The following is a 25,650-nucleotide window of genomic DNA, read 5'->3' on the forward strand; positions in this document are numbered from 1 at the left end:
GTGGACCCTGTTCATGTAGAATTAGTAGACAGTGAGGTAGAACGCAGAGCCTCCTTGCCACCCTCGGATGCGTTACCACCCGTCACCCCGATGGAAGTTAAAGACTTGATCAAAGACCTACGTCCTCGCAAGGCTCCCGGTTCCGACGGTATATCCAACCGCGTTATTAAACTTCTACCCGTCCAACTCATCGTGATGTTGGCATCTATTTTCAATGCCGCTATGGCGAACTGTATCTTTCCCGCGGTGTGGAAAGAAGCGGACGTTATCGGCATACATAAACCCGGTAAACCAAAAAATCATCCGACGAGCTACCGCCCGATTAGCCTCCTCATGTCTCTAGGCAAACTGTATGAGCGTCTGCTCTACAAACGCCTCAGAGACTTCGTCTCATCCAAGGGCATTCTCATCGATGAACAATTCGGATTCCGTACAAATCACTCATGCGTTCAACAGGTGCACCGCCTCACGGAGCACATTCTTGTGGGGCTTAATCGACCAAAACCGTTATACACGGGAGCTCTCTTCTTCGACGTCGCAAAAGCGTTCGACAAAGTCTGGCACAATGGTTTGATTTTCAAACTATTCAACATGGGCGTGCCGGATAGTCTCGTGCTCATCATACGGGACTTCTTGTCGAACCGCTCTTTTCGATATCGAGTCGAGGGAACCCGCTCCTCCCCACGATCTCTCACAGCTGGAGTCCCGCAAGGCTCTGTCCTCTCACCCCTCCTATTTAGCTTATTCGTTAACGATATTCCCCGGTCGCCGCCGACCCATTTAGCTTTATTCGCCGACGATACGACTGTTTACTATTCCAGTAGAAACAAGTCCCTAATCGCGAAGAAGCTTCAGAGCGCAGCCCTAGCCCTAGGACAGTGGTTCCGAATATGGCGCATAGACATCAACCCAGCGAAAAGTACTGCGGTGCTATTTCAGAGGGGAAGCTCCACACGGATTTCCTCCCGGATTAGGAGGAGGAATCTCACACCCCCGATTACTCTCTTTAGACAACCCATACCCTGGGCCAGGAAGGTCAAGTACCTGGGCGTTACCCTGGATGCATCGATGACATTCCGCCCGCATATAAAATCAGTCCGTGACCGTGCTGCGTTTATTCTCGGTAGACTCTACCCCATGATCTGTAAGCGGAGTAAAATGTCCCTTCGGAACAAGGTGACACTTTACAAAACTTGCATTGGGCCCGTCATGACTTACGCGAGTGTGGTGTTCGCTCACGCGGCCCGCACACACATAGACACCCTCCAATCTTTACAATCCCGCTTTTGCAGGTTAGCCGTCGGAGCTCCGTGGTTCGTGAGGAACGTTGACCTACACGACGACCTGGGCCTCGAATCTATCCAGAAATACATGAAGTCAGCGTCGGAACGGTACTTCGATAAGGCTATGCGTCATGATAATCGCCTTATCGTTGCCGCCGCTGACTACTCCCCGAATCTTGATCACGCAGGAGCCAGTCACCGTCGACGCCCTAGACACGTCCTTACGGATTCATCAGATCCAATAACCTTTGCATTAGACGCCTTTAGCTCTAACACTAGGAGCAGGCTTAGGGACCTCGGTAACCGTACTCGTCGAACTCGACAAAGAGTTCGCCGTGCAACCTAACCCATGAATCAGCTCTCTGAGTTTCTCGCCGGATCTTCTCAGCGGGTCGCGATTCCGATCCGGTAGTAGATTCATTCGCGAAGCAGCTACTCTTGAGCTGTTAGGTCTCCTTCGGAGGCGCTCGGGTAGCTGTTAGCAAATCCCACCTCTCCTGGCTGAGCCTTTGCTCGCCCACGTGTCCTGGTGAAACTGGAAAGGCCTCCGGGCCACCAGTAATCTTTCAATCATAAAAAAAAAATACTCTTATCAAGCGATGCGACTATACCAGTTCCAAATCCCAATGAAAGGGACGATTTTTTTTAAATGAAATACATTTCCAATACGCGTTCACGAACGACTTTCATGATGAGGGAACAAAGTCGTGTAATAAAAATTACTGGTGGTTGGGCATTTAGTAAGTCCGAACGATAGGTTTGGTACCGCCCTACTGATCGTTTCCGCCGCGAAGCAGTCATGCACTTCGGCTTAAAGGGTGGAACAACTCTAGTCCTATTACAACTTAGACTTCATGTCTCGAAGTGTTGGCATTCAAGTTTCAATGTCTATATGTGGAACCCATTTAACATTGACACTCAAGTTTCAATGCATATATGTGGAGCTCACTTAACACCAGGTGGGTCATGAGCTCATTAAGCCATTATTCAAAAAAGCAAAAAGTTAGCATCGGTTACAATTGAAGTACGAAGGTTTAGGTTTTTTTCCTACCGGACACTACCTTAGGAAGTGTTGTCTTAAAATACAAAATTCAAATTATACAGCCTTACTGACATTTGTCAATACTGCATTTAAATAAACTTACTCATCACTATGTGCGATTATAATTTCGATCGGGAACGAGCAAGGATTTGTAATCCCGAAATATAGATAATTCGTTTCAGCCCATGGCAGAGTCGGTGGGAAATCAACATTTGGGCCAATCACGTGAACATGAGGCACGACGCCTTTACCATACAGCGGGATCGTCATTCGATTGGGATTCATATGGAATCTAAATATCAAGATTCCTTCATATGTCATCTACAATGTAAAAGGGATTAATAGTAAGAAATCCTGAACCCTCCGGGATAATAGAAAATGGGATATTGAGCAATACGGCTATTTGACGGTAGTTTTTTTTTAGATAGTAGATAGACATTTTTTTAAATGAAATATGCATGTACCTAACAGATGTGCACGAGCAACTTCGAATATGACATATTCATACAGCATATGTCTGGTGAGAAGCAGTCATGCGTCCCAGATGGAACTGGTAGTTTAACCTGATTGACTTGTGACAGGTTGTGATATTTATGGACTCCTGCGATCACTTAACAGCAGGTATACCAGGCTAAATTGTCTGCATTTAATACTATAATATAAAAGTTTGTGAAAACCTCTAGAGTAGGCTTGAAAGCGATGCTCAGCCAACCTCCTTCGCCAGGTTCATACTTTCCTGAACTATCCAAAATCATCATGGGATTCGGTCCAGATGTTTTAAGCTTTAATGTCACATACCAAATACAGGTCGGCTTACCGCTGTTGACAATATATGTATAAAAAATTAATAAACATGATTTTCTTGACAATAACTAAAATAGAATTTTATTTTCAGAAATAGTATTTACTCACATATTCTTCAATGGTATGGAACAAATAATCTTGTCGCCGCATCGGACAGATCCAAAATGAATTTCTTTCACGCTCGATACTAAATACGGTACGGCACAAATAGATTTTACTTTAATCGGTATCGTAACACCGAATGGTACCTGAATTGGAAATGAGTTAACAAATGTGACTTAATTTTTTCGATAAAGCCCTTCTGAAATACCTTATACCGTACCTCTGAATAAATACAAGTGTCTACTGTATCTTCTAACTCCGGGAAATCGTCAGATGATGGGGAGAAGACAACTTCCAGTTTTCCCGTATCGCCAGGATTTAATTTACCACACAGCTTCATAGTCAGCCAAGTAGGGAATTGGGTACCTTTTGCGAAATGTAATTTCGTAGGAACCGGTCCATAATTGATTACTTCTATAATTCGGTGAATCTACAATGAATTCATTGCCCATCACTTTAAAATTAAAAACTTCATCAAACCTCTCGATCGAAGGATAGACAAGATCTTTTCCTACATTGTTTTATTTTAAATTCTCTTACCGTAGTACCCGTTATTACAACACCGAAATCAATGACGTAAGGTGTCGTACTGAATCCAGTAATCGAGTTATTTTTATTACTTGTTGAATATGCCCTCAAAATTTCTGGTCTCTGTTTCAAGTGGTACACTACTAATTTCCTTTCTATTGCTAATTCAATATCCATTTTAGAAGGAAAGTAATCCTGAAAAATATATTGAATATATTGATTGAAGTTCTAAAGAAATGAGGTCTAAAACAATTAAAACACAAATGTATTAAACACGTATGTTTAAGTTTTATTTTTGTATTCATTTCTATGTTTGAAGTCACGTATCGGTTGTTGTTGACGCCCAGACCACCTGGCCTAGCTATGAATATACTCTCGGAGGGATTTCTATGTATGTGCAAAATCAACGATATTTAAAGAGTATTGAATCAACAGGCGTCGTTTTTCTATTTCTTACTATAATTAAGAAATCCTAAATAGTTTTTAAAACGTTCCATACAGTACCCAAGGTGAACAAATATGCCAATCACATTGGAAAAATGGATCTTCAAAACATTTTTCAACTAGCGGAGTGTTCAAATGTTCTGAATTATTTTTGTGGAAAATTTCACCAACTGCTTCTAAGTACTCCAAAGTTAATGTAGAAATTGCTTCATAGCCGAACTCTACGTTTAGCTGCAAATCGATTAGACGCGCTTAGTCGATTTAAATTCATTTTAAAATAGTTCTGATCTGATGTCGATCATTAAGATTACTAACTTGACAAATATCTGGTCTCGGTAACACGATATAAACTTGAGGAATAACCCCCCAGCCGCATACTTCAATCGGAAAATATGGTAAATGACCTATTTCTAACAGAAAATTTCTATTGAAACATCCTGTCACTCCAGGATATACCAGTATATTAATATCTGCTATTTCTTCGGGCTCCAATACCTGCTGTTGTGGTATTAAATCGATTATAAGTGCATCAAATACATTTTCATTCATTGGTTCGTTTAAATAAGTTTTAAGTTCAAACGGCAGCTGTGCTACATTTGATATCGACAGTTTTAAAGACGCCTTCTCGTAAAAAGATCTTATTCCAAAATTTACTCTCTTCGCATCAATGTTATACCTCAAATCTGAACTCTGACCGGTGACTAATACACTTTCAGGCGGACCTCCTAAAACTTCACATTCTAAAATAGCGCGAACGCTAACATTGGGAGGTGGCCTAAATATTACATGTATATATTGTATTTCATTCGGTTTCAAAATTCCTCGATGTGGTATCACCTGACATATTTGGTTTATCTCGAATTTATTGTCCTTACACTTCTTTGGAAACTTTGAAACCCAACAGAAATTTTCATCATATTCTGGATATAGCATAGGTGTTAATATTTGTAATATATTTGATTTCATTTCCTCGGAACTTGTTATGTCACTAGTCGTATGGCCGTTAACGAGCGCTTCTGTATTCATTGATTTCGGATAGTTATCAAAGTCTTTATTAAAATTTGAAATAACGGATGCCCGACATTCTATCATTTCATTGGCGCTGGTAACTAAAAGAAAACAATTTGTGTTTTAGCGTTGATTTAATATTAGAAATTAAGTATTTAGATGTTTGTTTAATCGTATCTTACGAGTTTACTCTTATACTTCAAACGACTGAGTTTGTTTTAGCAAAAAATGCTCGCACTTCGAAGAAATCGTTACGCAAATATTTCATATATTCAACGAAACCGGAGTGAAACGTGGTCGGAATTCACTAGTGGTTCACTTTTATTTCATGATTAGTAATACTAATTCCAAAGCAAATAATTCTGGATTATTTTAATCTTGAGTTTGGTCGTCTCGGGTTGTAATATAATGTCTTTGCAAACACAAAAGTACACAAAGAAAGTTTTTATTTAAGACGAACACAAATATAAAGAAAGAAGGAGAAAGTAACAAGAAACAGATAGTCCAAGCAACACAAGCAGTACACGAAACAAAAAGCAAAAATTATAAAAAGGCGTAGAACAGAAAAGATAATACGGGATGCGCGCTCGCAAGTCAGATTTCGACTGGTGGCGGTGGATCGGTAAAAATGCGACCGATTTACTAGCGAAATATATCCCCGCCGCTATACTGCAGTTATCGCCTGACTTTGCTTGTGAATTTTATTTTGTTTAGTGTAAATAATGTTTTGTATGATTGTGTGATAAATGAATGTGTTGATATAAAATAAAATATGTATGTGTTGTTGTGTAGTGTAATTATAATAAAATATTATAAAATAAATAAATACATGTGAGTCACCCACATTGAGATATTGCTAACATACAATATTTATGCAAGCCTGTTTTGGAAATCCAATATCAAGCGCCGATTCCAATAAAATAAAAATAGCAGTTACTCTATTTAATTACATATGCTACGCTACACGTTCCAAATATAAGTTTAACTGTGCGTTCCATTTTTCTACTATTATATTATTATTTGTGTTTTTTACTTTGACGTCATTATTTAAAAAAATGCATTTAAGATTAATTAAAAGTATATTAATTACTACCACTTACCATATAATGGTAAGTAGTTCGTCGGTCTATTATCATAATAGGCAAAAACGGTTTAAAAATACAAACCATTAGATTCAGTCTCGTCACTTTGCGTCTTGATATCACTTGCATAACTAGAACGCTTAAAAGTATTTGGTTGTGGCTATAACAAAGGAATTAGCTTTTATTTTCGCTGATGGTAGATCGGTTATTACTAATAAATGACTTGCAACTCACCTCCGCTCCGTTGGAAACTACATATTTTTTCCAATGTAGCATGTAGCAAACTAAGAGGGGAGTCACGTTTTGTATTTTTATTGTTTTGCTGATTACGCTCTCATTAAGTATGGACTGGAAGTCCACTTTTGGGGATAAAACCAACAGATTAGGAAAATTTACTGTTCCAATCAGTTTAATAGCATCCTAAAAACATATTTTTTAAAAGACGTAAAACTCATACAAACACACACACAAACAAAATACAAACAAACCAGCAACCTTATTTTTGTGGCCTTTAAATTTTATTTTCATCAAATCCGAGTAAACTTTGGATTTTAAACTCGAATGTTTTGTTGTATCAAACAAAATTTGAAGTTTCATAATTTCTTCATCTTCCAAGCGTTCCTCAACAGAGTGGGTTAATGTAAATGCCTTTTTTATTTTATGTATATCTTCAAAGAACTTAAGTGGTCCTAAGCGTAGAGGCTCGACCGGTTTCAAAGTCAAGAAGTCGATTAGTTCCTGTGATTTTCTAGGCCCATATTCACTGTTAATACTTGGCAAATTCAAGTCATTCTCATTGTAACGAATGCAACAACATAGATTTTCTTCATGAGGTTGAATTTTGTAAGTGTTTTGCTTCTGAATTATAGCAAATGGCGGTTTCACTGTAATATCCAAATCTAACGGTAATTTCGCCACATTTTTGATACTTATAATATCTGGAATAAAGAGAGTATTCTTTATTGTACACCAAAAAACAAATAAACAGTGCGATACATTAAAAAAAAACAAATAAGTACAATTGGCGGTCTTATCGCTAAGTGCGATCTCTTCCAGACAACCATCAGGTGGACAAGAATCATTTTCATTCATTAAAACAAATTATTTCAATCTCATAGAGCAAAAATGTAATAGTTAAAGATTACTTTTTTTTTTAATTTACCAGTTAATTTATAATATTCGCTATACGGCCCATGATCGTACTGTAGTTCTACGACAGGCGATGAAATTTCTATATTTGGATCTACGAATTCTGCTGTGATTTGACATTCCAGTAATAGCTCTTTTTTATTAACACCTTCAATACTGCCTATGAGGTACCAGGTTTCCTTTACCGTTGTAATTTTCGAAGACGTTCCGCTCACTGCTAATTCCATTCTTTCTCCTGAGCCCATCTTGAATGCTTTAGGCTCAAGAGTAAAGAAGCTCCTAACAGAACAAGATAAATTATGAACAACTTAAAAATGAGCCATCGCAGAAAGAATGGCAGATGTGAAACATTAATATTATTTTGTAGAGATACAGATGCATAAAACGATAGTTTAAGACAGGGAATACATGTAGCATTGTGAAAAATAAAATATTAATATTAAGAAATCATCGCTTGCGCATGGCGACGCTTCGCCACGCCAGCAATCGGTTTTATGTGCGGCTATCAAAATAGAATATAGATATAGAATTTATTTTTTATTGCCCTTGTAGACAGACGAGCGTACGGCCCACCTGATGGTGAGCGGTTACCGTCGCCCATGAACTTCAGCAATGCCACGAGCAGAGCCAAGCCGCTGCCTACCGCTTAATACTCTTATAGTTAATTATTTGATAATAGTAATTAAAATACGTACACAGTGGGTTGTTTATTTTTTGGCGCTTTGTAATGCTCACTCCACTCTAATGCGTGTAAGCGGGTGCCAAAGTTTTCCATGATCACTTTGCAGGTAAACGGAACTCTTGTGAAATGTCGTCCGAGTACGATATGGTCCTGGAGCTCCCCGACTACAATACTTGTACCGATTCCCGTAGCCGAGAGCGGCACTAACTGATATAATGCAAGTTTTTCACAATTAAATATTTATATTTTTTTAAATAAGACAACCTATTTTGATGCTTAACACGCTTTTATTCGTTCAATATCTGTGTATCAATGGTTTATGTTTTTTTATTGCTTAGATGTTTGGACGAGCTCACAGCCCACCTGGTGTTAAGTGGTTACCGGAGCCCATAGACATCTACAACGTAAATGCGCCACCCACCTTGAGATGTAAGTTCTAAGGTCTCAATATAGTTATTAACGGCTGCCCCAACCTTCAAACCGAAACGAATTTATGCTTCACGGCAGAAATAGGCACGGTGGTAGTACCTACCCGTGTGGACTCACAAGATGTCCTATCACCAGTAAGTAGTAAGTATATAACTTTGAATGTCATTTTTACCAATTTCAAGACGTCCGCTTAACTTGAAAATTTGAATACTCATCAAAGACCGTTGACAATACAATCATTGCATAACTTAGCTCTAATATTCTGACCAGTATCAGTAGGATCAAAAATGTTGAAATTAATTTAAGTTCGGCTTGTTATTTAAACGTTTTTTTTTCGTACCATGTTTGTATTGTTTGATGTTATGGTACTCAAACTCAAACCATTGAGTCGATTTGCTATTAAGATTCAAATCTAACGTTTAAATATTAAAGCTTATTGCTTATGGCCAACAAATAGAAACTTACAATTTCCTTAACTTTTTCGAGTTGAATCACAGCTTTGTTCGTATATAAATCGGCGTCGATTAAAAAAAGTGTAAAAAATAAATCTGTTTCGGACTCAGGGTCAATGTAGCCTTCAGAAGGACGAATACTCCAGTGACTATCCTTATTCAACTATAGTAAAGGAAATAGGAAACTGAATTTTAAAAAGAATTTACATTAAATCAGTGAAAAATCTAAATAAATAGCTTTAAGGCTACCTATAATTATAAAAACTGGATGCACTTTATCCAAATTGATGTAATGTACTTCTAATTAATTATGTCACTATTTTGGTCAAACTAAAGTATTTTCATTAATGTCAATAATTATTAAAATGTATCTTACCAAAGATGCCCTAAAAATAACAGTCACTGGGGAGTCATTGCATAGCGTTAAGACTTTTTGAGATTTAGTCAACAATTTAACCTGACCCCAATGCAGAGCCATCGGGGAACATGTGACGATAGGTCGCACACCACAGCCCGTAATACGGCATATGTCAATAGGCTTCGTTAAACCGAAAAGATGCAATCTGTTAAGGTAAAATAATAATATGTTATTCCAGATACTCACTGACCGCTAGGTGAGCTCACGGCCTCTACCTGAGTTCAGTAGAATTTTGCTCTCTTATTAACACAATACTACATCGGATTGGTTAGTGATAGTGTTAAATGTTTTAAATATTAAATATGTATTTGTATAAATATGATATTTAGCGTCATTTGAAAACTGTATTAATGTAATAGCAAGGTACCGAGTGTACTTGGGAAAACGCGATTATCTTGTAATTCGATTCCAAAGTAGATACTAGGACTTCGAGGTTTTTAGCAGTATTATGTATTTATCTTGTGTAAGAGAATGACTTACACGATGAGGGATCAAAATTGTATATTAAAACTAAATCCGTGAAACTTCAAGTGATTAATGTACAAGTTTAGAAATGTCATACTGTGGGGATTGGTACTATTAACATGTATTATCACTTCATAAAGTATTATCGCCCTCGACGACAAAAAAGGACATGAATTTTTGTTAAAGTTTTTTACCGCACAATGAATTCCTGTTCTCCAAGTACACTTGTTTTTATCGTTACCGGTAAACATATTGTGCTGTTGGGTTCGATCAAGCATTCTTTAACGGCGAAATCAACTTCTAACGTGGATTGTTCCTTAAATTTGCAAACAAAAACAAATCATTTCCATGCTTTTTTTATACCCTTTTTGTCATCCGATTATCTGTTTTTTGTGTCATAACTACTGCGACATTTAAGTGCTTGCAATCAAAATATAAAATTTCTAAACAATTATTTTCGTACATCATCATTATCCTGCCCTTTTCCCAGTCACCCGGGGTCGGCGCAACATGTTTTCTCTTTCCATACTCCTCTATCATATACCATTTCTTCGCTCACTCCCCTCTTACCCATATCGTCTTTCACGCAATCCATCAATTACTTCTTAGGTCTACCTCTTCCTCTATATCCTTCCACATTCATAGTTAACATTTTCCTACCAATATCATTTTCATTTACGTACATTAAAAAAAAAACCAGTAGCAAAATAAAAAGAGAATGCAATACTGAATCTAAAACTTGTGGTATCAATAATTATGGTCGAATTTCGACCAGTGGGCTAGCACTGGTATAACTAATACGCCACAATAATTACTCAAATAAAAAATTCAAAATGATATAGGCCATCATTGGAAACCATTGAACCATTGAGACCTTGAAGTTAAATTTTAAAGTTAGGCTGAAATTTTTCTGACACAAAATAAAAAGTATGATATTTCAAACATTTAAAAATAATTAAAAAAAAACCTACCTTACTTTCGTCGACCGTAAAATAACCCCAAAATTGATTAGAAGTTATTTTTATTTCGTGTTGGTATGGAAAATCTATGAAACACGCTCGTAGTTTGATATCTTGGGCTGGTACTATCTCCGGGACTACAGCACTAAAAACTACAGGCAAAACGATGGGAGCGCTGTCCGATTTTTCAAGTTCTATTTCTAAAGAAGTTTGATTTGTTCTAATCAAATTTGCTGTTAACGTTATCTGAAAGAAGCATGTTTATTGGCTGAAATAATATAAGATTATTTCCTAGAATTCTGACCGGTCTAGACTAGGTTTGTCTTCTTTCGTATCGTACCTTTATGGCACCAACAATACAACAGAAAATCCTACTTTTAAGTTTAAAAAAAAAGTGCGCGTACAACCTGGTGCACGTGAAGGAAATGAAACTTCTTTTGCGGTATGTAATATTGTGGTTTTTTCATTTTTCATCCTTAAATCAAATACCTCTTGTAGCAATAGGGAATGCTGTATATAAGAGAAACGACCTAGCTCGCTTTGTCCTTTCCCTCTCTCCACAGTCGAGTGGTTCGCAAGACGCTCTGTCTATTTTCTCACTCTCTCTCTCTTTCTAAATGATATCTTTTCTTTCTAGCCGTAACGAATCTTTCGCGAGATAAATTTTACTCTTAACGCGCCTAAAAAAGTTTCACTTCAAAATTTATTGCATGCTTTATACTACTGATATATACCCTCAGAGTGATTCTAGATTCAGGTCCCATGTCAATGTTGCTAGGTTCAATATTGAACTCTCTCGGCCATTGGGGTACATTGGGCTTAGGTTTTGATGCTACAGCGTAATCGGTTAATGTTATACTGCTAATTTCCGGTCCATCCGAGGAAATCTTAACCGACGCCCGGACCTGAACAACGGATTCGTTTATCACATCCAGTTCTAGCGTTTTTGGTACTCCTGTAAAATAAATGAAATAATATCTGGACTTAAATCTGACATTCAATTATTTCATGGTAGTTCGAAACGTCAACTCACCTAAACTTACAAGCCCAAAATCCAAACAAGGCAAACTGAACGTTAGTGAGGGATATATTACTTCACCCCTGGAATGCAATAAATCTTATTATTTTGCAGACGAATTTCATACTTTTCCCTTATTTGATAAAAAATGATAGTAAAAAAATTGTCCGAGACAATCTAAGCCCAAACTAGGATTCCCTGATTTTTATCCTACCTAATCACGGGTACCTAAGGGGCTATTCCAGTTTCCCGCAGACTGTAAGAGGGGCTCCCGGGCTCAACCTAAAAGAATTTGGCAACACATTGCCCTAACAAGAGCAGTGCTTCGCTGAATCTACTGCCGGATCAGACCCGACCCACTGAGAAGATCCGATAAGAAACTCAGTGGGTTCTCTGTACTATAGGAGCTAGAGACCGTTGAAAACTTATATATATGTAATACATTTATAAAAATATGTAGATGAATCTGACACCCAGACTAAAAGCAAACTAACTTTTTAAGGGTAGGCAGCGGCTTGGCTCTGCCCCTGGCATTGCTAAAGTCTATGGGCGACGGTAACCACTCGGTGGGCCGTATGCTCTCTACCTACAAGGGAAATTAAAAATTAAAAATAGCCTGAGGCTATTACTGTAGCAGGACACCTTGTGGCTTTGAAGTTTGAGACAGCCACTGTACTGTAAAAAGAAACTTAGAACACATGTCTCAAGGCAGGTGGCGCTATTTAAGTTTATGATTTCTATGAGCTCCGTTAGCCAATTAAGACCAGGTGGACAGTGAGCTCACCCACCCATATAAGCTATTAATAAAAAAACTTGTTAATCATATCAATGTATGCCCGATGTAGAAATCGAATCCGCGACCTTCGGCCTAACAGTCAAGGGCGCTAACTAGGGTATCACGGACTCAGTTTATTCATTAATTTATCAGAATAAAACATAAAAAGTTGTTATAATCAAACAGACAAAAATATAATAGGGCATGTAACTTGTAAAAAATTTTGGATTCACGCAACCATGTATTTTCTTTAATAAGTCTTAAAGGTGGTGATAGGATTAAAAAAACAATATTGCATTAAATTTGTTATTTATCGAAATAGTTATTGAGACACGCGTTAACATATACGTATGTACTTGAGCCCTTCAAATTATTGAACTTTCATTTAGTATAATATTAATAAAACCTTACTTTAGGTACAGCTTGAGAACAATATCAGTGTCTCTTATTGTGAAGTTGACTTCTTCGAAATATGGTCCTTGATTCGAATTACAAAATGATACGATGAACGTCTCCTTATCTCCGGCTCTCAAGCAATGATGTTTTGGTATACAATTTATGACACTTCCAAATAGGGGTGGTATTTCTTTATACTCTATCACTCCATTTATATGTCCTGATAAAATTCAAACATGAGTTCGTGAATTCTAAGCATTCTTTTCAAACCAAAATAAAAACAACCAGATAAAAAGCATACATATTGGTGGTAATTGACAAATCTAAAATGTTACGTATTTCGAGACATTTACAAAAATTTAAAAATCACACTATGATCGTAAATAAACTAACTATTAGGTAACTGTCTATATTTATTATTTATACAGAACACCTATAACTATTCTTATTTCAAACAAAATAAGATTATTTATAAATGTGAACGAGTATAATATGTATGTACTTATTTTACAAAGCAATGGGTAGATGGTTTTTTGGAGGCAATTCACGACCTGGTGACCTGGTGAGATTTTTTCTCTATTGCGGTCCAAGATAAGCCGGCATGTGGCTCACTTAACATTAAATGGTTTCTCCACCCATGATCACCCCCACCGGGCAGCATGTAACCGTATTTTTTTTCTTAAAAGTAGTTTAAACAGAGAGATATCAAAGAACTGAAAAACTCGATTTTTGAGAATTCATTCCAGAGCCTTCCAAGCTTCATTATTTTAGAGTTGAACTACATCCAATAGTAGCATTCGGCACGAACGCATAGAGTGGTTACATTTAAAATGCTCAGTTTCAAAATCCCAAAACTACGAACCTCTGTTAATAGCGACAACTTCGTAGTTATAAGTCTTGTTAATATACACACGATCCATATTGAGTGTCTCTAAGTTTAAATTTATTAGGGGAGGCATAGATGTTCCGACCATTGTCAACGGTACGCGATCCGCAACGCCTTCAATGTCTAAATACAAAGATGCATTTATTTCACCTAGTTCCTTAGGTGCAAACGTGACAGTTAGGTCTGTTGACTCATTGGGCCAAAGCTTTCCTTTCTGTAACACAAGTTAATTCGAATACATAAAACGCTTACCGCTTGATCTGAATTAATTAATAGTAATTTAATAAATTATAAAAATTAATAAAAATTATTAAATTAATTTAATAATAATAAAAAATTCATAGTAAGTTATTTATACAAATAAATAACTAACAATTGGATTAATAGTGAAATGCATGTTTTGAAAGAACAATTTTTCGTCAACTACAAGTGCCTGTACTTCATCGAAAAATATCCTCGTGTAAACTCTTTCGTGTTCCTCGCAGCTCATGACCCCGTATTGTACTAATTTAGCAGACCTTGCGGATTCGGTGTCTTTTAAATTGTAAAATATTTTAGCGAGCTTCACTTTTTCTTCAAAATCTGAAATGATAAACACAAACTTTGATGTATTATGATAGAACATTAGAAACATTCTTGTTGACGGAGTGGACGGAGCTCAAAAACAATACCACATCAAAGTGCCCCCGAACCCGAGATCGAAGTCTTAATTTCATAGAACACTTAGCGGCAGAAACAGCCCAGATCGGTCGCATACATACGGGCTTACATTACGCCATGCCACACCAAATATGCTTTCCAGTTTCATAAGGTCAGGTGGGCTAGCAAAGGCTCACCCAGAAAGAGTGGGATTAGCTAACAGTTGTCCGAGCGCCACCGAAGGAGACCTAAGAACTCGAGAGCAGCCGCGTCGCGGATGAATCTACTACCGGATCGGAATTCTCAAGCTACTGACCTATAAGTGATATATTACTAAATTATAATCATATCCTTGATGTTCGCAAATTTACTACTTCTTAAAAAAAATCCACTGCTTAAATTAAGAAACCAATATTTAGGTTAAACTTATGTTTCTTTTGGCTTTCGCATGCTATTAAGAATTTTTTCGCTGTCGTGGAATATAACTGGACTAGAAACATCAATCTAATCTGCAAGACTTTTGGTCAATGTTTTTAATGTAGCTCTTGTAAAGCCAATAAAAAAAAATTAAAATAAGAATCATTAATTACAAATTAATAAATTTTTCAAAATTCAAATAGACAACTAACCATGATACACTGATTCATTTTTCATACACATATACGTAAGTAAATGATTGGATTTGTTAATAATTTTCAAAGTTTGTTGACGAACCATAGTGTTGTATGTATCTGGGAAGCGAATTATTTGTTTCTCCAATTCAACGGAAGCAATTTGACTGGTTCCATTTAGTTGAATTCTAAAACGTTCACCTAAAGAAAAAGTACAATTACTCTTTTCGTAAATATAACATAAAAATTATGTTTGTAGTTTCATTTGTTTATGTCTTGTGTATTGGCGTTTAAAATATCATGTAAATAAATTGAGTTTCAACTTTGTAAGTGTTGGTTATCGGAAGGTTAATTTATTTACATGATATTTTAAACGCCAATACATATTTTCACGACGGGTGGCGCGTTATTTGTAACAAAAGATTACATTTGATTTATACAGCGATGGTGAAGCGAAATATGGTCAGAGATCAGGAGGTTATACACACATACCGGTCTCAAAGCTTGCATAAAGCGTGCCAGAAGTTTGACCCAAATTTAATGACTTGAATTTTACTTCGACGTCTACTCTTTCATTGGGCTTCAAATAGAATGACTCCGGTCGAATTGAAAACGGGCTGTGACATATGAAATGCATCACTTTAGTCTAATGTAGTTGTTAATATAAACAGTAGCAAGTAATTTTTAAATATTTCCGATTTATTAAACTGTCTGCAACGTATTCGTGTCTACCTTTTCGTGCTCAGAGTAAAGCCCGTGGACATACTTCCGATGTTTTTCACTGACATTAGCGCATGACTTTCTGTTTTCACCGGTACAGGTGGAATCGACAATTTATCAGGAAAATTCAGTAGAGGTCTCGGTCCCATGGCTAGAAGAGAAATAATATCTTCAACGTTACCTTTTTTTAGCCTACTGATGTATTTTAAACTAGTTCCTATAGACTGTCCCGGTCACCGAGGGGCCGACCAGTAAATTAACCCATAGACACAGCCCACTGAATTTCTCGCCGGTTCTTCTCAGTGGGTCGCGTTTCCCATCCGGTGGTTCTGCGAAGCACTGTTCTTGCTAGGGCCAATGTTAGCAACAATCCGGTTTGAGCCTCGTGAGCTCACCTACACGTCAAGGAGAAGCTTAAATAGCCTCTCAAGGCTATTAGCATGGGTAGGGGAAAAATAGACCTTAAGTTATTTTTATCGACCATTTATACTTCTAACGTGAGCTTTAAAGAAAGACACAATTTACAATGTTAAGCTAGCCAAAATATCTATTTAAACTTAACTCACCTATTAAAGGCAAGAAGTACTGATCATTTTCAGTAAAAAAACTTATTTTATGAGCGTAATCTTCGTATTGTAAAGGCACAAAGGTTACAATAAATTTGACACTAATCCCAGGAGCCAGTCTGGAAATCATCTGACCACTACATGGTTTCACAAAAAAATATGAAGATTCTTTGAATGCCATATTCAGGAATACGGGTGCCTGAAGAAATTAAGTACATAAGTATTAATAATATATATAATTATAAATGTATAATATTTATATGTAGAAATAAAGGGTAATGATGCTGTTTCTCTTTTGGGTTTCATTCTTCGTTTATAATAATAATAATAATAATAGCCTTTTTATTCCTAAACATAGGGTTACAAGAGGTCCCTAAGTTCGGTGTGCCTTTTGGCATAGGCCTCCTCCAATTCCTTCCAATGGGTCCTATCCCTTGCTACTCTCAGCCAGAATGGTCCCGCTGTCTGCTTCAAGTCATCTATTCTTCGTTTATACTTGTAAAGAAAATGTGCTGCTCTTAAAACTTCTGCACTGCTGCGCTCCTTCGTCCATTTATGTCAATAACGATGATCGTACTTTTCATTTTTTTCATGATCAAGATATTATGACAAAATGGGGGCACTTATGAGTTCTAAATTATTACTTTTGTTTATTCACATTGAAAAGTATTTATTGGGCACAATTCAGAAGATTAAATACAAATTTGCTTTATGGAAAGTATAAAACTAGTTTTCTTTTTTAGGGACGAGGGTGTGCTCTCTAGCAAGACTAATTTGCTCACTAAGACTCGTAGGCATATACGAGCTTAGCCAGGATGAGTTTTATATTAACAGCTGTCCAAGCGCCTAGATCCACTAGGATGTGTCAAGGCTGTCAACGATGGTTGGTTGCTGCGTGAACCGTATCAGGGGTGTAGTTAGCGACTGTCACGATAAGAGGGTGTCGTGTCGTGGCGCTGTCGCGAATTATCGTTCCAAAACTGACTTCATAACTTACATATAGAATCGAGCCCTAGATCATGGTGTAAATATATATCTCTCATATATCATTGTGTCACATACGTAGCTACCAATAACAATTTACAATATAGTGAAATTTACACAAGGGACACGGTAGCCTTGAAGACTAAGCGAAAAGACCCCCTATTGCGGCACATATTTACGTTATTCCCATACATATTATATTATTATGTTTATGTTTGTCGTTTACGTTCAAAGAAAGTATTCTATTTGATTACCTTGCTAACGTTTTTAATTGAAAACTTTGCTGTTAGTTTCTCGTTAGGCTTAAAATTTTGAAACAAGATAATGCTAGGTAGAAACGATAATACTTTCTGTGCTAGTATATTCCCACTTGCCAGTAAATTATTAATTTCGATATTATTGAGATTCTGTAATCTCTTTTGACTATCCATCATCATTTCTGTCATATACTCCGAAGGGATGATCTATAAAAAACGCAGTTGACCTAATAAATAATCAACACAATATCTACTGAAAATTTTAACAAAAAAATTCGTCAAACAAAAAAAACATTAACATTTTTAATCACAATTTACGTGATAAGTACACATAAAACTTTTAGTCGGGAATTATGAAACAAAATATATTTATTTCTCCGATAATGTTAGATCTGCTGAATAAATGGGAGACGAAATAATTATTTTATGATCATCAAATGTCAAAATGTTTCATGATTAATTTCCCTCACTAAGCATGTTTAAGAACATAATAATCTGTTATGTTTGGATCGTACACTAAAATAAAAATTAATTATGGAGGTATTCAAAACTGAATTACGATGAATACACTTCCACTTACTTATTGATGACCTACAACTCATTTTTAAACGATGAAGGCTTAGGAATTCTTAGAGGGAGCTGTCTCGATCTTCGAATACGATCGAAAGTGGCTGGGCACAGCATAAAATGGAATCATTTACATTGCGTTTAATATTGAAAGAGTAGAGGGTATAAAAAATCTTACTGTTTCCGAAGGATCGACCGTTTTTTTCGAGTGTAACAAGTGGTACAGTTCAGCGGTAAAGTACCCATTCTGCTTAAACCCGTACAAAATATCCATACAGGTTTTTTTCCACAAAACAAATTCGTTCCACTGTTGTTACAATATCGTTGACAACAATAATAATTGTAACATCAAGTATGACAGGACCATAAACAGTCTCTTTAAAATTGACGTGCACATCTTAAACCAAAAAAGAGATTTCAACATTTTGAGGATCTTCAGCCGCCTTCGAACTAAAAATTTATAAGAATCTATTTAAACTATACTATTTATTTGTCACTATACTGAGACCTTAGAACTTATATCTCAGGGTTTTTTTATTATATTTTTTATAGCTTAGATGGATGGACGAGCTCACAGCCCACCTGGTGTTAAGTGGTTACTGGAGCCCATAGACATCTACAAAGTAAATGCGCCACCCACCTTGAGATATAAGTTCTAAGATCTCAGTATAGTTACAACGGCTACCCCACCCTTCGAACCGAAACGCATTACTGCTTCACGGCGGAAATAGGCGGGGTGGTGGTACCTACCCGTGCGGACTCCCAAGAGGTCCTACCACCAGTGAAAAGGTGGGTGGCAGTGTTTACGTTGTAGAAGTCTATCGGCTCCGGAAACCACTTAACACCAGGTGAGCTGTGAGCTCGTCCAATGTGTGATGTATGACCAATCTATGCAATAAAAAAATATATATTTAAAAGCCAATTCCGAAAACAAAATTCATTTGTGTAAACATAAATGCTTGTCGTTAGTATATTTCGTGACTATATCCGCACTCAAGTTAGATAGTGTTGACTTTTCATTAATGTTTGGGGTCAGCAATAGATGAGGGCCAGTCTTCAGCTCTTATAAAGTCTGGCACGTTAGTTACAAGCCAGGCTTGGGCAGTCCGTGCCTTGCGACCAGGTGCAGAGTCCTGCTAGAAAGTCCACGATATATTTTTAAAAAGTGTATTGTTGAGAGGTTGCGCAACATGATCCAAGACTGTCTCTTGATACACTTTGGCTGAAGTTTTCGCTCCTTTTTCACAAAAATGTAGTTTTGTGACTCCTTGATAAGACACGCCGCACCAATCCATCACTGATGCAGGATGGTGACCATGTTGTACCTTTCCGACCACTTGAGTAGTTTCTTTATAACTGTGAACATACACTTTAACATTTTGCTTATTGTAGTATACTTCAATCGTGAAATTTTTTTCATCGGTAAAGAGGATATTTCTGTGCCTTTCACCTGCGTATCGCGACAGAAAGCGTTTTGATCGATCCACTCTCTTTAATTGAATTCAGAAGTCGTCCTGGCCTAACGGATAAGACGTCCGGTGCATTCGTGTTGAGCGATGCACCGGTGTCCGAATCTCAGGCGGGTACAAATTTTTCTAATGAAATACGTACTCAACAAATGATCAGAAAAATAAAAAATAAAAAAAAATTGTTAAGATTGATTTAGGGCATGTCCTGTATATCGACGATAAGCGCCGAGCTTCAGGTCTTGTTTTATAATACGCGACAGAGCCCTAGCGGGAATCTTCATTTCTCGCGATAAGATTTTTTACTTCCTAATGGGGTTTCAAGGAATTCTGGCTTTAACAGCATTAACAGTTTGTAACAGCCTTTGTAGTTCTAACAGCATGCGGCCGCCCCGTTCTTTTTGGTCTTCGACAGACGAAGTGTTGTTGTATCTGTTGATAGTACGATATACGAACATACGGCTGATAACAAGCTTTTGAAGTGTCTGGAATATGAACGACGGCTCCGTACCCACAAGGCGATCATTGCAATCCTATTTTCTTTTACAGCCCATTCCATATTGTAATATGATAATGAACGTGAAAAAATATGGGAAATGGCGTAAAATCGAAAGAAATTAAAAAAAACTTTTCTACAATATTGTCTCTTTCTATTCGGTGTGAACTAAGTAAGCTGTTTTTGTCGGTAATTTCGTGTGATTATAATTCGGTTTTCTTATTTCATCATCAAAAACCAAGTTTGATATTTATTTTCTTTACTCTTTTTATAAGTAATTGATATTTAAATACCAATAACATAGAAAACCGTAAAAGAGAAAGTCCGAATACTGTATATAGTTACTGTGATTATAAATCAAATATTGTATAACACAAAGAAAAAATAAAATAAACAGATACATGTTTTCCACAGAGAGCTTCGACAACAGCATCGGCAATAATAACTTTAAAATTGTTATACTGGCTATTTGATTGCTGGTTATTGTTATACTAGCTTTAAGTTTTTTTCTGGTTTTTACACTAAACATTTTTAATTTTAATTTAATTTTTTTAAGAACATTTTTTCTAAAATATGAGAAATGTATGTATTATTTTATAGCCGCAGAGCTATCCATCTTTTATTCAATTTTTTTCAATCATCTTGTTTACCGAGTTCATTAACTCCTATAAAATATCTGGGTGGCGTTGACATTATCTCAGCAACACACGTTTTAAAAATAACAATACCTCTCAATTAAATTGCACATACGAACGATTCAAATACAAGAAACACTTCACAATTCATTGTGATATAAATTAATTAAATTTGATTAAAAATATAAGTTGTTAATATCAAATATGAGTTCGCGAAGTATTTGACTCCGAAGAGTGGGCGCAACGGGGTGAGAGTGCGGAAATAGCAACGCGTCGTAATTTTAGTAAAATCGGGGCAACACAGCCGCGTACTGAAATAGAGGCGAGTCGCACACACGCGTCTACGTGCTGTCAATTTCGTCCAGTTAGGGAGCACGATTATCAGCTACCAGGTCCACCGACTCTAACGAAGAGTAGGTCGAGTGTCGCGCTCGTGCTAGCAGACGTGTGACCAGAGCTACTCCGCCGGCACAGTGGCTCTTCTAAGTGGGTCGCAAGTGACCAGACACAGTGCAGTGAAATGAACTTTATGTCCAGAGTTGCATAATTCAGAACCATGAATAGATTCCAAAAAAAAACAGTGCTCCTTTGTTTATTCTTGTGCAACATCTTGAAATAAACAAACAGGTACGATCTGATTAATTATAACTTAATGTACGCAATTGAACTGCCGATTTTTCATTTGTAAATTCTTCTGATGTTTCGTTGAAAATAATAACACACTTTAAAATCTGACAATTTATTTTAAAAATTTTTTTTTGTCGTTATCGTTTATTAATTATTCAATTATAGTGTACTCACTAACCTAACTGAATTTTAATTTTATTCATAGAGTACGAACATCGTTTTGGATATTTTGGGATATGAGTGGCGGTAAATGGGTCGACAAGGCGTCGGCGACGCGGCAACGCCCGCACTATCCCGGTCACAGCTGCCATTTGCACATGATAATAAATACAAAAAACTTAACAATAATGCCGATGTACCTACTTGCGAATTTGGTAGCAAATCTACATAACGCTGTTTAAATTATTTTCAACATCTTATGTACCGGTCATAATTTAATATCTATCAAAACAGTCTTAAGCAAACGCGCTAAATCTGACGCAAAGTATTTGAAATAAATAGAAATTATTTTTTCCGAAATTTGTAAATAACATTTTCGAATAAAAAATTTTTGATTTGTTTTTCAAGTAAATGTTCATTTTTCTAATTTGCCAGATACACGGCATCGCAACGTATATTATTATAATACAAGCTGCGCCCGCGGCTTCGCGCGCAACAATATGTAATTTTATATTAAAACATAAAAGCCATGAAACGATGCAAAAAGATAATTTTAGGTGAACATACATACATTATTTCATATACATAAATTAAGTATGTGTGTCTAAACATACTTTTCAATGATTTTATAAATCTTGTTTGACATAGTTTCAACCCCATTTCTGTTTACTAGCTGAAAAGAATATTTTCTTTTAAGTATGGGGCCCGTCTCACATCTGAGTTAATACTGTCACAGCATACCTACCGTTAAGCGGGTACTCGCAGCCATTGGACGAACGGTAGTCCACCAATTGATAAAGTCGAGTTCTCCATTAAGGCAGTCAATGGTTATCTGGAAAACAATAGTTTCTCATGAAAAGTCTCCTGATTGTATAATACATTTCAATAACTCAATCCCAAAATATTTTAACATGAACGATCAGTATGAGGGATTGTGCCATTAACTTTTAAATACAATTTTCAAAGAAAAGCAGTCGATGAACAAGTTCATTTTAATTACTATAATATCAAATTTTTTTTCTGTTTAAAGATCTGCGCCCTTGCGATATTAATGTAGTTATGTCATAGATACGATCAGAAAACTAGTGTTAGATAAAACGTGATTTTAACAACTAAAAACATTTCATCAGATTTACGATTTTTCCGCAGTAAATTAACAAACATAAAGGATGCTGAAGGGTCGAGGACGCGACCCAAGGGGCGCCGTCCCTCCAACGCCGACGATGTCTAGATCTATACACTCCGGATCCCATCATCCGTTCACACAACCAATGCAACGTGCACCGCTAACAAAACCGGAACCTGACTACGAAGTCGTCGAGTTTCCCAGTGATCAATATGTCAACGCTAAATTGAATCCACCGCCGCCGCCTCCTCCTCGACCACCTACAGGTACTGTTTTAAAAATTACTAGCGGTAGGCTCCGGTTCCGCTCGGATCTTTAAGAAATATTTCAACGAATTTGTTTGATTTAAAAAAATAAAAGAACACTTATTGCGGCATAACTATAATAGTTAGACATATGCTGTCGCGACACTTTTTGTAAATAATGATGTGTTCTACAAAGTCATACTACATTACTTTATTCTGCACGCGATGTAAAGAATATTTTAAGTAATTTTTTTACACCTTGGGTTACATTATTGGAGTTTTAATAAGGGTTCCTAATTTTTTTCAAAAAAGATAGCCTATGTCACTCGGGAATAGTGAAGCTTCCAAACAGTGAAAGAATTTTTCAAATCGGTTCAGTAGTTTCGGAGCCTATTCAATACAAACAAACAAACAAATCTAATCTTATTTAGGGCTCTCTAGCTAAAGAGCAAGAAATATAACTCAAATGTTCGATCAGCTCTTTTAGGTGCTAAAAAAATATCTTCGTGTTTTAAGGCTTTTCGTCGGAGTCGTTGTTTCTTTTCTCTTAACATCTTCTTTGGGATCAGGTTTTAGGATGCAGCATATGCCCTTGAACAAACTTGGTCCTTTTAATCGCGATTATATCTCTTGTTTCATATCTTCTGTTGTTGTGAGTCGAATTATTTCTTCTTTTATTATATTTTTTTTTTTTTTTTATTGCTTAGCTGTGTGGACGAGCTCACAGCCCACCTGATGTTAAGTGGTTACTGGAGCCACTGGAGCCCATAGACATCTACAACGTAAATGCGCCACACACCTTGAGATATAGTTCTAAGGTCTCAGTATAGTCACAACGGCTGCCCCACCCTTCAAACCGAAACGCATTACTGCTTCACGGCAGAAATAGGCGGGGCGGTGGTACCTACCCGTGCGGACTCACAAGAGGTCCTACCACCAGTAATTTTAATTAATAAATAAGCAAATTTTTAATTTTATAAGTCGCATCATCTTTACCACTTATATTTACGCGGACATAACAGAACGGCTTATTATATGGAATATTTTAGTTTTATTAATTCCACTGGTTGTTCCCAATGAAGACGCTATACTTATTTTTATTGAGAAAAAGAAAAAACTTACAACCACACCACACCAAGACTTTTTGATAACTATTCCATACAAGATTATATGGTGCTCTATAAATATAAAATAAAAACAACATGCAAATATAGGGAGTATCATAAAATCGATTAGACGATTTTAAAATAAAATTTGTACGCATAATTCCTAGAGATTTTGGTTTTATGTCAAATAACTGCTAGAAGTTATTTTCGAACTGCGTCTAATAAAGATGAATATAAATATCAATTATTATTATTATTATTATTTTATTGCTTGGTGATGATTATTATTATTATATATTTTTTTTCAATTATTTATATATTATTTTTCAATTATTATTATATTTTTTTTATTGCTTGAGATGGGTGGACGAGCTCACAGCCCACCTAGTGTTAAGTGGTCACTGGAGCCCATAGACATCTACAACGTAAATGCGCCACACACCTTGAGATATAAGTTCTAAGGTCTCAAGTATGGTTACAACGGCTGCCCCACCCTTCAAACCGAAACGCATTACTGCTTCACGGCAGAAATAGGCAGGGTGGTGGTACCCACCCGCGCGGACTCACAAGATGTCCTACCACCAGTAAAAATCATAAGTATCGAATATTTTGTTTTTTTTTGTCACGTGCAGGTCACCCTGTAGATGCTGATGCGTCATGCGGACTGTGCGGAGGCGGAGGAGCCCGGGTCCGCTGTGCGGAATGCGGCCGCCGCGCTCTATGCGCCTCCTGCGACGACATGTACCATCGACACCCCAAACGCAGACACCACCAGCGTCAGGTCAATGCCTTACTTAACACCTATCTAAAAGCAATCGATAAATGTTTTTTGGATAAGTTATTAATTAGTATTAACGTTTACCAACAGATAAATAGCAAAGTTTTATCAACAGTACTCTTGTTACGTAGGTCTTGAAGTCGTCGTAGCCAAAAAGATAAAACGGCTTACTCGTATCAAGCGATGCAACTATACTGTTGTTCAAATTTGATTTCATGGTTACTACAATTACGGGTGTATTGTAAGCTCACATAGGTATATACTTCCATTCTGACTATTTCTGCCGCGAAACATGCACTCCGATGTGGGACAGCCGTTATGCAACAGAATTGAAACTCCGGTTATGAGATCGAAGGTGGATGCATGCATTCATGTAGGATTGGTAAGAACGGAACGTATGAAAAGAGTGTGGAACGGAGCGTTAAGATGTGAGTGAGAGAAAACGGAAAGAAAGGGAGAAGAGAATGACAGACAAAATGACGGAGAAAGGAAGATGGCGAAGACGGTTAAAAAATGAGCAAAGCGTAATAAAAGTGTTAATTTGAGAAGATTTTGGAACAGTGGAAGTATATGCGCTGCGATCCCTATTCTACATTCATATTATAAGTCTTTGACCTCCTGACCCAATGAAATTATAAAATGTATAAACATTAAAATATAGTACAGATAACGGCGATCTCTTCCAAACAATCACATAAACCAGTTGAAATGTGTTATGCATACATAACCTTACCTAAATCAATTTA

General features: G+C 36.8%; 2 protein-coding genes across 4 annotated transcripts in view; one reads left to right on the forward strand and one right to left on the reverse strand.

Annotated features, from left to right (window-relative positions):
• Positions 1-18,665, reverse strand: part of LOC114248929 (axonemal central pair apparatus protein HYDIN) — a 57,215-nt gene extending 38,550 nt beyond the window's left edge. The window contains exons 1-27 of the mRNA XM_089740371.1: positions 18,445-18,665; positions 17,697-17,906; positions 16,459-16,657; positions 15,905-16,043; positions 15,665-15,789; positions 15,191-15,373; positions 14,296-14,504; positions 13,899-14,136; positions 13,052-13,256; positions 11,881-11,948; positions 11,582-11,802; positions 10,860-11,093; positions 10,083-10,204; positions 9,382-9,568; positions 9,019-9,168; positions 8,138-8,331; positions 7,456-7,721; positions 6,789-7,231; positions 6,528-6,713; positions 6,378-6,453; positions 4,519-5,312; positions 4,264-4,434; positions 3,772-3,954; positions 3,452-3,661; positions 3,238-3,377; positions 3,003-3,144; positions 2,429-2,646 (exon numbers count right to left, since the gene is read on the reverse strand). Coding sequence (XP_089596497.1) covers positions 2,429-2,646; positions 3,003-3,144; positions 3,238-3,377; positions 3,452-3,661; positions 3,772-3,954; positions 4,264-4,434; positions 4,519-5,312; positions 6,378-6,453; positions 6,528-6,713; positions 6,789-7,231; positions 7,456-7,721; positions 8,138-8,331; positions 9,019-9,168; positions 9,382-9,568; positions 10,083-10,204; positions 10,860-11,093; positions 11,582-11,802; positions 11,881-11,948; positions 13,052-13,256; positions 13,899-14,136; positions 14,296-14,504; positions 15,191-15,373; positions 15,665-15,789; positions 15,905-16,043; positions 16,459-16,657; positions 17,697-17,906; positions 18,445-18,540 — 5,609 coding nt within the window. The 5' untranslated portion in view covers positions 18,541-18,665. The remainder of the gene's footprint in view (positions 1-2,428; positions 2,647-3,002; positions 3,145-3,237; positions 3,378-3,451; positions 3,662-3,771; positions 3,955-4,263; positions 4,435-4,518; positions 5,313-6,377; positions 6,454-6,527; positions 6,714-6,788; positions 7,232-7,455; positions 7,722-8,137; positions 8,332-9,018; positions 9,169-9,381; positions 9,569-10,082; positions 10,205-10,859; positions 11,094-11,581; positions 11,803-11,880; positions 11,949-13,051; positions 13,257-13,898; positions 14,137-14,295; positions 14,505-15,190; positions 15,374-15,664; positions 15,790-15,904; positions 16,044-16,458; positions 16,658-17,696; positions 17,907-18,444) is intronic.
• Positions 18,666-21,230: 2,565 nt separating this feature from the next.
• Positions 21,231-25,650, forward strand: part of LOC114240044 (uncharacterized) — a 30,961-nt gene continuing 26,541 nt past the window's right edge. For 2 of the 3 annotated variants that reach the window (XM_028170496.2, XM_028170495.2), the window contains exons 1-3: positions 21,232-21,490; positions 22,799-23,041; positions 24,759-24,907. In XM_028170496.2, coding sequence (XP_028026297.2) covers positions 22,819-23,041; positions 24,759-24,907 — 372 coding nt within the window. In that variant the 5' untranslated portion in view covers positions 21,232-21,490; positions 22,799-22,818. Of the gene's footprint in view, positions 21,491-22,798; positions 23,042-24,758; positions 24,908-25,650 lie in introns of all 3 variants that reach the window. The other variant, XM_028170494.2, reaches the window with a different exon arrangement.

Source organism: Bombyx mandarina, chromosome 04, assembly GCF_030267445.1.
Source record: "Bombyx mandarina strain Sakado chromosome 04, ASM3026744v2".
Classification (NCBI taxonomy): Eukaryota; Metazoa; Arthropoda; class Insecta; order Lepidoptera; family Bombycidae; genus Bombyx; species Bombyx mandarina.